Below are 14209 nucleotides of genomic sequence, written 5' to 3' on the forward strand. Positions count from 1 at the left end.
GCATCAGCCGTGAACACTTGGCTTCTCTGGGCTTTTATCCTCTTATATAAAATAGGAATAAAAAAGTCCTATTCTTCTTCTGCACACAGTTGTTATAAGAATTAAAATAAATAATAAATATAAAAGCACAATGAAAATGCTAAAGGACGATACATAAAAGTTGAGGTCCTATGACATCATTTTGCCCCTAATGTACAAAACCATGTATTATGCGGCTGGTTAAAATAATTGGAGCTATAAAAATGAAGAGGATGGAAGGGGATTGTTTCAGCTATGAAATATGAATCTCCAAAATGCATGTTTGAGATTCAAAGGGCAAAGAACCAAAGAACAAAATGAGGTCCTTGGCCTCTCCTGCTAGCAAAGAAAGGGGATGAACACATTCCTAAGATCCTCCAGTTTATCGACTGAAAAACATTTGAGGGCTTCTCCAGTCCTTAAGTCTTTTCCCCAGATAAACATATGAGGTGCTTAAGTAATCACAAATTCATTTATAAAAGGAAATGACTATTTTCCACCAATTTTCTACTCTTCCTGTTAAAGTCTTTAGATGATTTAAACTGAAGAGGAGAAAAGGGGAAGAAAAAAATAGCAATATAAATACAAAATAATGTTTCATAAAGAATATATCCATCACATAAAGTAATAACATCTTTAGGAAAATCAAAATAACTTACAATGTGTTGGAACATACCTTTCTTTTTCCTTAAGATACTTGTTTTTAAAGATCTCGGTGAATGATTTCAAAATAAATGTATCATCATATGCTAAGCATCTTATCATAAAGCAAAGACAAAATCAGAGGAGAAGGAGCTCTAAAGGTTTCTGAAATTAGAATTATGAATCACAAAACCCAACATGTCCTTGGGCTCCAGCCCTATGATTCCCACACCCTTCACCAATATTTCTGGGGCCGTTGAGTCAGGGCTCCAGGCATAACACTAATGGAGTCAATGTTGGGGATTTGGAGATTCATTCCTTGGTCTAAGTCCTATACTCTCATCAGTATCATCTTCATCACCTGGACACACCCTACACTTCTTTTGATGACCTGCCCCCAGTACAACAATTCTCATTTCCAGACTCACAACCATGGACCCATTCATGGTTTTGGAGCAGGTGAAACCTGGCAGAGTCTTACTATAGTAGATTAGAAGAAAAAGAATCTGAACCCAAGGGGAGACTGCATGATAAAGATTTTGCGAATTAGTGATATACTTAAGAACCCTGAAGACAGGATTCATCTATGTCATCTGGGAATTTTCCCAGATAAGGGAAAACAGTAAAAGATGAAAGTCTAGGATTTAATTAAGGGTACTGCCTTGTATAAATTCCTGCAATTATTAAATTGTGTGACTTTATTGAGAATTCTCAAAGGCAATCATTAAAATTTCTAATAACATGTCACCAGTTTGCTTTGTTCCTGTTAAGTCACAATGTTAAGCTCATAGTGATTACATGTTCCTTGATTTTTTGTTAGTATATAAACTGCCAGTCTTCATCCCAGGTGATCTGTTTTCCCTGTTTTCCTTCCCCTAGTTTATGGTGTTCATCTCTACTTAGGAGGGATTCCAGTAGAAATGGGTAAGAAAAGAAACGACACATCTGTAGGTCTGTCCCTCTGGAAAATACTAACGGAGTTGCCCGAGACCTTTTCAGTTAGAGGCCTGTCCAGTTATTGTATCGCTGAGGACTGGCTTTACGGAACTGAAAATATTTGTTGCATTTCTTCCAAAGAACCGAGCAATTCTATGGTTTCCGAGAAAATCCCAGATGTACGCACAGTTTCTTCAAAGAAATAGAGAAAAAACAATTTTCACATACTCATATGATATCATCCGGAAAAACTCTACATTTCTCTTAGAGAAACAACATACTTCACGTATTTAAGGGCTGGACCTAATAAAACACACATTATCCTGCGTCCTGGTCACTCCATGTGACTCAAGAGGAGGATTTCTGAGGTGTTTCACAAACTTTGGCCATTCTTCAGCCATTCTAAGGCAGCACCCACTAACTCCCAAAGAATCTGAAGGAAGGTGTTTCTCCACAGACTCGCTGTGTTCCCCACCTCTCCTTTGTAAGCTCAAAGCTCTTCCAAATCAGCACTGGCCACAGTGTGCTTTCTAGTTTTCTGCAGGACAGTGCCCTGCCATACTGAACTCTTAGAGGACCACGACCCCATCTTATTAATCCAGATCCCCGGGGCCTAGGCCAAAGAAGGGCTCAAAACGTGTGTAAATAAAAGTAAATTGATTGTCAGAACTTAATACAGTAATGAGACAGATGAAGAGATGGCTGACTGCTTTCAGCATCAATACATATGTGTGTGTGTGTGTGTGTGTGTGTGTGTGTGTATCAATGCATATATCATCTATGTAAAAAAACAAAATTTATAGGGGCAGTTGGATAAATGGAGGTGAATGCATACATTTTTTTCCACTATGGTATTTAGCATTACAAAATGCAGTAAACCACAACAAAAACACCAATTTATGTTTACTTTTGGTAACAAAGTAGCAAATATCTATAAACAAACATGTCTAGAAGGAAAAATATACTACTGTATCCCATATTCTGCTCAAAAAATAAACTCCCTTTCGACAGGTACATTAGTGGAGACACAGGAGTGTATTATCCACTGCAACAACTGAACCCAATGTTGGATTTCCCTCCCCACCTTTTTCCAGCTCACTTTTTTTCCCACCCCCCTGCCCCGCTCGCCAATTAGGTGGTTTGCTGAGACCAAGCAAACGGATTTTAAAATTAACTTCAGCAAAATAAAATCAGAGAAAACCTGTCAGCAAAACCCCTAAAACCCCACCTCTCTACATAGTACATCGCAAATATGAATAATATTCCGCTATAATACAATTACGTCTGTAACAACAGTAACACAATCCAAGATGACTTAACTTTCTGAAAGCAAATAACAGTCTATGATTTTATAAAGCTAAGTAAGCTCTGGAGCTACCAGACATCGACGAAATATCCTTACTTGGTTTTAGTTCAAGAGAGCCAACTCTCTTGAGAAGGTCTACTAAATTTAGACTCTGAGCTGATTGCATCACTAACCTGTCCTCCTGACAGAGGTCTCTGTGGACAGGAGGAAGAAGGCATAGCGGACCCCATACTAGGGTGAGATCAACCTATTTCACAGGCACAGATGGCAGCCAAAAACGTCACAAAGAACGCTCTGCGGGGCTCAGAGCACCTGTCCTACAGGTCCCAGGCACGGCTGACAACCACATCTCTGAATCTTGCAGTGTTACTGTAAAGGCTAGCCCCTTCTGGGAGCCATGAAGGACTGAGAATTGTCATTTTTGACTATGATGTGACCAGCTGTATTCAGGAACTTTCCTGGAAGAAGAAAACACCAAAAACTTGATCCAAGACAAAGCCTGGAGCAACGTGGAGAAGCACAAAATGAAGCTGAATCGAATCCTGATTTTTCTTTTATAAAAAATTATTTATTTATTTAATTTATTTTGGCTGTGCCAGGTCTTAATTGTGGCACACGGACTCTTAGTTGCAGCACACATGCGGGATCTAGTCCTCTGACCAGGGATCGAAGCCAGGCCCCCGACATTGGGAGCACAGAGTCTTACCCACTGGACCACCAGGGAAGTCCCTCTGTCTTTTTTTTTAATGCTAGTCAAGAAAAGATCTAAAAATCTCCATTATAAAAAAATGGTTTCATCCAAACCAAATTTTATTCAAATACTAAAATGAAAATCACTGAGCTGTTATAACTAGCCTAGTGACAGTACTGGAATCTGAGCATCAGTGGTTTGCTTGTGCTGTGGACAGAGCGGGGAGGAGGAAAGGAAGGTGGCACGGAGAGAAGGGCAGGCTGCCTCTCTAGCCTCTCTCTCCCATGCATGGGAGAGTCGCTCGTCAGGTGCCCACTGGCCAAGCTCTGGCAGTGACCCAGCAGTGGACCAATGGCTCTGCTGCCTGCATCCCAGTTGAGGGGAGAGGACTGGGACACAGAAAAATAGATGTCAGAAAAAAGTTTCCAAGGAAATTTGTATGTTAGAGCAGAGGATGGCGGGTGAAGAGGCAAAGGAAAGATACATTCCTTCCACTCCCAACCAACTCCCTGCCTCATTTCTTTTCACTCTTCTGCTCCAGATAGCTCACTACCTTTCCTATCATCTCCAATATGGTACCTCGAGTCACTAAAGTGGATTTATAACCATACTGCCCATTCTCTCTCTCTTTGAAAAAAATTTTTTATTTAAAAATTTTCATTTTTCTCTTAACTATATGTCCATTCTCTCTCTTGAATCCCTTATAAAATATCTAGTAAACTGGTTTGAGCCGGTACTAAAGTAAAACCAAAATGTGTCACCCCACAAAAAGCCCTAAACATTTTATTAGGCAATTGAACTAAACACATGAAATATTTTTAAGCCAAACAAATCTGGTATTTCATGTGGTTCAATCCCCCATCCCAACGTGGGAAATCCACAAATATTCATTTTCAAATCAAATGTAGATAAGCCGTATACTGTCATATTATTATAGGCAGTATTCATACCCATTGACAGCCTGTTCATTTATACAGTCCAGCTTTTCACTTGAAACGTAAAGGTTGCTGTTCACAAGAAATGAATGCGAACTAGATATGCATATGACTGTATGACCCAGATTTCATGTCCAAAGACAATTTCATAAGGTTACATCCTTGGGATAAAATTAAGAGGAGAAAAGAGTCAGTTTCATTCTTTTGCAACTTACTGCAACGTGTTTCTAAGTGTTAAACCTCATACCATCTCTCCTTTAAAAAGCTTTTAAAATGCTTAGATGGAAACAAATGAGATGTTATATAAAGGCAGAAATTTCTGCAGAAAAAGGCACACACACGTGAAGCAGTATTTCAGTTCTTTATGAGCTAAAGGAAGCTGATGTTAGTTTTAATATTAGCTGGAGGGCAATCTCTTAGCTGGAAATTTAAAAAAAAGAAATAGGAAATAATGCAAATGGGGGAAAAATGCCAAAGGGGGACTGCTAGGATTGGAACATAAACATTTAGGAAAAAGAGTAAGGAACAATTTTATTGAACAAGAAAAAAAAATCAGTTAAATACGTGAAGGTATTTTGTGTATGTTTTTCCACAACACACTGCTAAAATAATATCACACAGAGTAAACTAAAGAAATTAAAATGAAACTGAAAGGAAAAGATATTTTCCAAGAAATCTGACTGACTACTCATTAAGTATGCTGAGGATAAATCATTTAGGTCACCAATATTTGGTTTTGTTCTTATCCTAATAGCATTGTCCTAGCTGCCTTCAATGTCTTCTAGAACAAAGAAGGGTATAAATAAATAAATTCATAAATAAATAAAAAGATAGCACTTCCTGCTAAATGCAATTGCTGAAGGCAAGAGAAAAGTCACAGACTAAATTATGAATGAGGACATCGTGCCAGATAAATTTTGGATGTTTTAACTTTACTTTTAGTGGTTTGGAGTTTCTCTAAGATGCACTGCAAGCTCTTGGCTGTAGCACAGAAGTACTTGGGATGCTTGTTAGAATGCACACTTTAGGCTTCACACATCCAGAGACACTGATTTAGAAGGTGAATGAACCCAAGAATCTGCATTCTTAAGCAGCTTCTCAGAAGATTATAAATGCACATGGGCCGCAGTTCACACTCTGATGAAACTACTGCTGAAAATAAAAGACATGTCTCTCTACTGTGGACATTGACATGTTTTTGAGCCAAAAAAACCCACAGAAAAACAAAAAAATATCCAAAAATCAAAAAACCAAGACAAACAAAAGAACGTATTTCAATAAAGAAAGGAACCTTTAAATATAATTTAAATAAATATATATTTAAATATTCTTCTGACCCATCAACCTTGTAACCTTAGGTAACTAGTGAGTTATCCTAACGGCAATTATCTATTCTCATGATCAAAATGGTTTCTACAGGTTTCATCAAGCCACGCTGGGTAGCAACATAGCTACATACGACTATAAAATGCACACCAATGCTTTCTTTAAGGAAACTGTACAAGAACTCTTCACAGATGCTACCAAAATTTTTGTTGGATTTGGCTTATGTGAAATTTGAAAGATATGCAAAGAAATTTTACATATTTATATAAATAATAGGTACACACACATACACACACATATACACGCACACATACACTCCAGCATTTATTACTGCTGTATCTAAAAATTCGAATTTGCTTCTCATTTCATTTGTCAGCAAAAACTCCCCAAGTACATTACATAGGAAGCTCCTCATGGGCTCCTTCAACACTTTAGACCCATGACTGGCGATTTTCTCTATGACTCTTTTTCTTATCTCCTTCCTTCCTGTGTCTCTTTTTCTTTGATAACCAACCCCATGACCCTTATCCACAGGTACATACAGCCAGTTTATGGGAAAGATACACAGTTTTGTCTTTGCCCCACAGCAGTTTCCAACTGATTTTCATTCATCCCAATATGACCATTTCTGACGGAAGAGTATGTGTCAGGCCGTATGGAGAAACAGACCCACAAGTACAATATAAAGTGGTACTTGCTATTAACAGAAAAGGGATGGCTAATAACAGAAAACACTCTGGGTTGCATTTCCCTCCAGCAAATTAAAAATAACATATTAGAGAGCTCCAGAACGCACAGCAAGAATGGCACCAGAAAACTTGACTGCGTGGAGATTTGCAGTTGAGGAGCGTGCAACAGGGGCTGTTTCTGTTAGTAACTTTTAGAAGTCATTTCGAGAGGCCAACAACACATATCTGGGGTGTCATCATATTCTAAGTCAGCTTTTCTCTAGCTCGTACTGCAGGGCAAAGACTGGCCGGTTAGCATCCATTATTGACCTCACAAATCACAGTATTGATATTAGAGGGCTGGGCGCAGAAAGGGTGGGTGAGGCAATGCCTAGGTTCTGGCCACCCTCACCATCTTGCTCGTGAGAAAATGGTGATGGGAGAAGAGGTGTCAGCAGATGGGAAGTCTGTCCGCTAGTCGATTCTAATCCAGTCTAGATGTGGAAAACGGAGAGTGTATTCACTGGGGGGTTGGATTCGGGCACATCGGAGAGTGACTAGTGCGGGCGTTGCAAATTCTGACGGCACCGCATGAAATCCTTCTACACGCGACCCACTGAGAAAGCCAGCAGAACGCCCTTCTGCTGCCCCAACACCACTGCACCAGCTCTATCTGATGACTATTTTGCACCTATCGTGTCTCGCGGGATTTCACATGAATACATTTCAGTAATAGTTTCTAGTAACACCATATCCGGTCAGAGCCAGAGGCAGAGAGGAAATCTCTTACCTGTTAGTTCACAAGAAGAAAATACTTTCTGTTCCCGAAGGAAGACTATTTCTTTGATAAATACTCTAACCTAAGAATGAATTACTTTACTAGTGACATGTTCTTTAACAAGCTCCTACTTTATCATTAAAGTCAAATCTTTTTTTTTTTTTAAAACAAGTTTAGCTCAATACGCATTTCCTGCAGACCTACTTTATAGCAGGCAGGCAGGGTGCCACCGCCGACACATGACAAAGGATGAAACACAGTCCTGTCCTCAAGGGCTCTGGGTACCTTCGGGGGAGTAAGAGCTGGACCTTCCAATGCAGTGCGGCATGCATTATTCTGCAAGGGTGGGCACAGCGCTCCATGAACACTGTGGAGCCTGGGAGACCTGGGGAACCCTTGGGGGGGGGGGTGACAACCGAGTTGGATTTTAAAGTGTGAATTAGATTTTACTGCAAATGAAAAGAAGGGCAAAGGGAGACTGAAAAAAAGCTGTGGGACGCAAAAGGGAAGGAGTCTTTAGGGAACAAAGAGTATTTTGTGGGACTGAGGCACAGGGGAGAGAGATGTGGAGGATGATGACACCAAGGAGATGCGTTGCAGCCAGAACAGAAAGGACCTTATCAGCCACATCAAGGAGTGGATTTTATCCTGTAGGAAGGACAATGTGCAGCCTGGAAGGTTTTTAAGGAGAGGTGTTGCAGGACCCAATCTGCATATTAGGAGGAGACATGTGGTGGCTGACAGGGAGTGACGGAGAAGAGGCTGGGAGACCAGTTACAGAGCTTAAGCGAGACCATTCATAACATGTGTCGTGGAGGCTCGATGCTCTTAGGTGGCCATCATTTTCCCCATATGTTCTTCAGTTATATCTGGGCTTTCCCCCTTTAATTACATATCAATACGGATACATATATTTTTTCCTATCCAAAATACATCATCTGTGGTCCACAGAATCCCATTCCACACGATAGGGAGTAAACGTTTATGTAAATACTTAAAAGGGTCTCTTACCTGAACAAAGCTGTTCCACTTTCGTGTAGTTTAGAGACACTATGTCATTAACCCAGGCAATGATGTCATGTCGGCTCATAGTCTCCTGGGTTATCGAGGTAGAATACACGTTGACTGCCATTCCCCAGCTAGAAAAAACAAACAAAGTTTATTTACCTACAAGGAAAAAAGTAACTCAGAAAGATGACAGACATCCATTCAAGCTCTGGATCCCTGACAGAACTCTAAGGCTTGTAAAAGTCCTGCTCTGGCTAAGCCCTTTCTCTTCCCTTTGTCTCTGTTCTACGTGTTTGCTATAATATGGTTAAATCTCACATATTGTTCGTGCAGGATCATTTTTTGTCTCCCTCAACTTGACTCAAATGTTCTTCAGGTTCTGAGATGCCTAATCTCTCATGTAATTTAGTGAGTCACTTAGAAGGTAAGTTGGGGAATTCCCTGGTGGTCCAGTGGTTAGGACTCCACGCTCTGACTGCCAAGGGCCTGGGTTCTATCCCTGGATGGGGAACTAAGATCCCATGAGCCATGCGGCCCAGGCAAAAAAAAAAAAAAAAAAAAGAAAGTGAATATTTTTTATCAGCTTTAGAGAAAAGGAAATTCACTTTAGAAACAGGTTACAAATACACTCCATTAGAAAAAAAATCCTTGGGACTTCCCTGGTGGCACAGTGGTTAAGAATCCACCTGCCAATGCGGGGGACATGGGTTCTAGCCCTGGTCCGGGAAGATCCCACATGCTGCGGAGCAGCTAAGCCTGTGCGCCACAACTACTGAGCCCACATGCCACAACTACAGAAGCCCGCGTGCCTAGAGCCCATGCTCCGCAACAAGAGAAGCCACCACAATGAGAAGCCCGCACACCGCAGTGAAAAGTAGCCCCCACTCGCCGCAACTAGAGAAAGCCTGCGTGCAGCAATGAAGATCAAACACAGCCAAAAATAAATAAATAAATTTATTAAAAAAAAAAGAAGAAGAAAAGTCCTCACCTGATAATCTCTATCAGTCTCTAAAAGCTTTGGATAAAGCCTTGAAAAAAAATATATACAAAAAGTATTTGGATAATCTGGAAGTCCTGCCTGACTGCACAAGTCTTCCTTTCAGCTATGATTGTTAATATACTCCTTCTGACCATTTCATGACACTTAATATTTCCCCCAACTTTTCGCAGGAGGAGCACACATTGGCCATAGAAAAGGTAACAGAAAAGGTTTGTTTTGCTTAAAATGCTTTGATAGCTAGAGTTTGGTGTAATTGGTCTCCTTTTCTTAATTAATAAACTTTATTTTTTAGAGCAGCTTTAGGTTCACTGCAAAATTGAGTGGAATGTACAGAGTTTTCCCACATACCCCCCTGTCCTCCACTGGTCCCCTCCAATCTCCCCAACCGGCTGGTACGTGTTAAAATTGGTGAACCTACAATGATACATTATCACCCAGGTTCCATAGTTTACATTAGGTTCACTCTTGGTGTTATACATTGTGCAGGCTGTGACGAATGTACAGTGCCGTGTATCCACCACTGTAGTACCATACAGAATAGCTTCAGTGCCCTAAAAATCCTCTGTGCTCTGCTGATTCATCCCTCCCTCCCACCATTCCTGGAAAACACTGATTTCTTTTAATGTCTCCATAGTTTTACCTTTTCCAGAATGTCGCATAGTTGGAACCACAGACTGGCTTCCTTCAGTAATGCACATTTAAAGTGCCTCCATGCCTTTTCATGGCTTGAGAGCTCACTTCTTTTTAGCGCTGAATAATACTGCACTGTCTCAATGTACCACTCACCTACTGAAAGACATCTTGGTTGCCATCAAGTTTTGGCAATTATGAATAAAGCTGCTACAAATATACATGTGCAGGTTTTTATAAGTGTTCATTCATTTGGGTAAATACCAAACAGCATGACTAATGGGTTGCAATGGTAAGAGTATGTTCAATTTTATAAGAAATTACCAAACTGTCTTGCAAAGTTGCTGCACCGTTTTGCATTCCCAACAGCAATGAATGAAAGTTACTATAGACTAGTTTGCATTTTCTAGAATTTTCTATAAATAGAATCACATAGTATATACATTTGTATGGCTTCTTTCATAAAACCGTGAGATCCATGCTGCACTGTATATCAGTAGTTCACACCTTTTCATTGCTGAGTAGTGTTCCATTGTATGTATATATTGAGTTTGTTTATTCATTTACCTGTTGATGGACATTTGGGTTGTTTACAGTTTGGGGCTATTATAAATAAAGTCATTATGAACATTAAAAAAAAAAGAAAGTTCTGGGATTTCCCTGGTGGCGCAGTGGTTGAGAATCCGCCCGCTGGTGCACGGGACACAGGATCGATCCCTGGTCTGGGGGGGATCCCGCATGCCACGGAGCAACTAGGCCCGTGCGCCTGCGCTCTGAAGCCCGTGAGCCATGACTGTGGGCCCGCGCACCTGGAGCCCGTGCTCTGCAGCAGGGGAGACCACCACGGTGGGAGGCCTGCGCACCAGCGGCGAAGGGTGGCCCCCACTCGTCGCTGCTGGAGGGGGCCCACGCGCAGTAGCGGGGACCCAACGCAGCCAAAAAATAAAATAAAATAAATAAATAAATAAAGGAAAGTTCCTATTGCTTCATATCCTCACCAAAATTTGGTACTGTCAGTATTTTGGACTTTGGCCATTCTAATAGGTGTACAGTGGTAACAAATTCTTTTTAATATTTAAATCTGGTTGAAATTTTGCAATTTTACTAATTTTGTACAATTATACCACACATAATTTTTTATAAAATGTGTGTGTATATATATATATATATATACACTTCTATTTTGAAAGTTTTCTGATATATGCAAAAGGAGAGAGAACAGAATAACAAATCAGTTGTGTTCACTTCTTGGTTTCAACAATTATCTATACTTGGCCAATCTTGTTTCATTTATATTCCCATCAACACTCCCATCCTCCCACCCTCCATCTCCCAAGCCAGATTACTTTGAAGTAAATGCCAAGCATTATATGATCTCACCTCTAAGTATTTTTGTATGTGTCTCTAAAAGATAAGGACATTAAAAAGAAAACAAAACAACAGCATTATCATACCTAAAAATAAAATTTCTTAATACCATCAAATATGCATTATAATTGTTTCAATTTGTTTGAATCTGAATTCAAATAAAATTCATACATTGTGATTCTTTGATATGTACTTTCTTTTATCTAGAGGTTTCTTCTCCATTTCTAATATTTCCCTTGCATTTAAAAAAACTGTTATTGAAGGAATGGGTTGTTTGTCTTGTAGAATTTCCACAATCTAGATTTTTCTCGCTGCATTCCATTGGTGCCTTTTAACATATTCTTCTCTCCCTTGTATTCCCAGAAACTGGTAATTTGACCTAGAAGCTTGCTCTGATTCAAGTTCTAATGGAGGAGAGGGGACAAGACTATTTCATGCAGTGTTTCAACTTCCATCAGGAGACACATACTGTCTGATTGACTCCTTAAGTGATATAGTTAGCCATTGATGGTATCTGCCTAGGTCCAACAACTCTTTAGAGACTTCAAAGTGATATTCTATTATTCATTCTTTTTTCTTAAATTGAAGTATAGTTGATTTATAATGTTGTACACATCAAAGTGATTCAGTCATACATACATACATATATATCCCTATGTATTCTTTTCAGATTCTTTTCCATTATAGGTTATTTCAAGCTATTGAATATATTTCCCTGTGCTCTACAGTAGGTCCCTGTCGTTTATCTATTTTATACTTACTAGTGTGTACATGTTAATCCCAAACTCCTAATTTATCCCTCCCCCTGCCCCTTTTCCCTTTGGTAACCATGAGTTTGTTTTCCATGTCTGTGAGTATGTTTCTGTTTTGTAAATAAGTTCAGTTGCATTTTTTTTTTTAGATTCCACATGTAAGTGACATCATGTGATATTTGTCTTTCTCTGTCAGACTTACTCCACTTAGTGTGATAATCTCTAGCTCCATCCATGTTGCTGCAAATGGCATTATTTCATTTTTTATGGCTGAGTAATATTTCATTTTATACACACACCCCCCCACACACCCCCACACACACCCCCACACCTGTCGATGGACACTTAGGTTGCTTCCATGTCTTGGCTATTGTAAGTAGTGCTGCTATGAACAATGGGGTCCATGGATCTTTTCGAATTAGAGTTTTCCTCTTTCCTGGATATATGCCCAGGAGTGTTATTGCTGGATCATATGGTAACTTTATTTTTAGTTTTTTAAGGAACCTCCATATTGTTCTCCATAGTGGCTGCACCAATTTACATTCCCACCAACAGTGTAGGAGGGTTCCCTTTTCCCTACACCCTGTCCAGCATTTATTATTTGTAGACTTCTTGTTGATGGCCATTCTGACCAGTGTGAGGTGGTACCTAATTGTAGTTTTGACTTGCATTTCTCTAATAATGAACAATGGTGAACATCTTTTCATGTGCGTATTGGCCATCTATATGTCTTCTTTGGAGAAATGTCTATTTAGATCTTCTGCTCATTTTGTATTGGGTTGTTTGTTTTTTGATATTGAGCTACATGAGCTGTTTGTATATTTAGGAAATTAAGCCCTTGTCAGTTGCATTGTTTGCAAATCTTTTCTCCCATTGTATTTTCGTTTTGTTTATGGTTTCCTTTGCTGTGCAAAAGCTTATAAGTTTGATTAGGTCCCATTTGTTTATTTTTGCTTTTACTTCTATTACCTTAGGAGACTGATCTAAGAAGGTATTGCTACGATTTATGTCAGAGAATGTTTTGCCTATATTCTCTTCTAAGAGCTTTATAGTGTCACATCTTATATTTAAGTCTTTAAGCCATCTTGGGTTTATTTATTTTTTATAAATTTATTTATTTATTTTTGGCTGCGTTGGGTCTTTGTTGCTGTGTGTGGGCTTTTTCTAATTGTGGTGAGCGGGGCCTACTCTTCGTTGTGGTGCACGGGCTTCTCATCGCAGTGGCTTCTCTTGTTGCAAAGTACAGGCTCTAGGTGCATGGGATTCAGTAGTTGTGGCACGTGGGCTCAGTAGTTGTGGCTCGCAGGCTCTAGAGCACAGGTTCAGTAGTGGTGGCGCACGGGCTTAGTTGCTCTGTGGCATGTGGGATCTTCCTGGACCAGGGCTTGAACCCGTGTCCCCTGCATTGGCAGGGAGATTCTTAACCACTGCGCCACCAGGAAAGTCTGAGTTTATTTTTGTGTATGGTGTAAGAGAGTGTTCTAACTTCACTGATTTACATGCGGCTGTTCAGCTTTCCTAACACCACTTGCTAAAGAGACTGTCTTTTCTCCATTTTATATTCTTGCCTCCTTTGTCGAACACTAGTTAACCGTAGGTATATGGGTTTATTTCTGGGCTCTCTAGTCTGTTCCATTGATCCATATGTCTGTTTTTGTGCCAATACCACACTGTTTTGATTACTGTAGCTTTGTAGTATTGTCTGAAATCCATGAGGGTTATGCCTCCAGCTTTGTTCTTTTTCCTCAGGATTGCTTTGGCAATTCTGGGTCTTTTGTGATTCCATATAAGTTTTAGGATTATTTGTTCTAGTTGTGTGAAAAATGTCATGGGTAATTTGATAGGGATGGCATTAAATCTGTAGATTGCTTTGGGTAGTATGGCCATTTTAATAATATTAATTCTTCCAATCCAAGAGCATGAGCTACCTTTCCATTTCTTTGAATGATCTTCAATTTCCTTTATCAATGTTTTATAGCTCTTAGCCTGTAAGTCTCTAACCTCCTTGGTCAGTTTTATTCCTAAGTCTTTTTATTTTTGATGCAATTTTAAAAGGGATTTCTTTTTCTTTCTCTTTCTGATACTTCATTATTAGTGTAAAAAAGCACAACAGATTTCTGTATATAAATCTTGTATCCTGATACCTTGCTG

The 14209-nt window shown here is 39.6% G+C and overlaps 1 protein-coding gene across 6 annotated transcripts in view; it reads right to left on the reverse strand.

Moving 5' to 3' along the window:
• MAPRE2 (microtubule associated protein RP/EB family member 2) overlaps positions 1-14209 on the reverse strand; it is a 162365-nt gene that overhangs the window by 61320 nt on the left and 86836 nt on the right. For 5 of the 6 annotated variants that reach the window (XM_067699342.1, XM_067699340.1, XM_067699341.1 and 2 more), the window contains one exon: positions 8312-8439. The exons of the other annotated variant lie outside the window; for it this stretch is intronic. In XM_067699342.1, coding sequence (XP_067555443.1) covers positions 8312-8432 — 121 coding nt within the window. In that variant the 5' untranslated portion in view covers positions 8433-8439. The remainder of the gene's footprint in view (positions 1-8311; positions 8440-14209) is intronic. 6 annotated transcript variants of the gene reach the window in all.

Source organism: Pseudorca crassidens, chromosome 12 (genome assembly GCF_039906515.1).
Source record: "Pseudorca crassidens isolate mPseCra1 chromosome 12, mPseCra1.hap1, whole genome shotgun sequence".
Taxonomy (NCBI): domain Eukaryota; kingdom Metazoa; phylum Chordata; class Mammalia; order Artiodactyla; family Delphinidae; genus Pseudorca; species Pseudorca crassidens.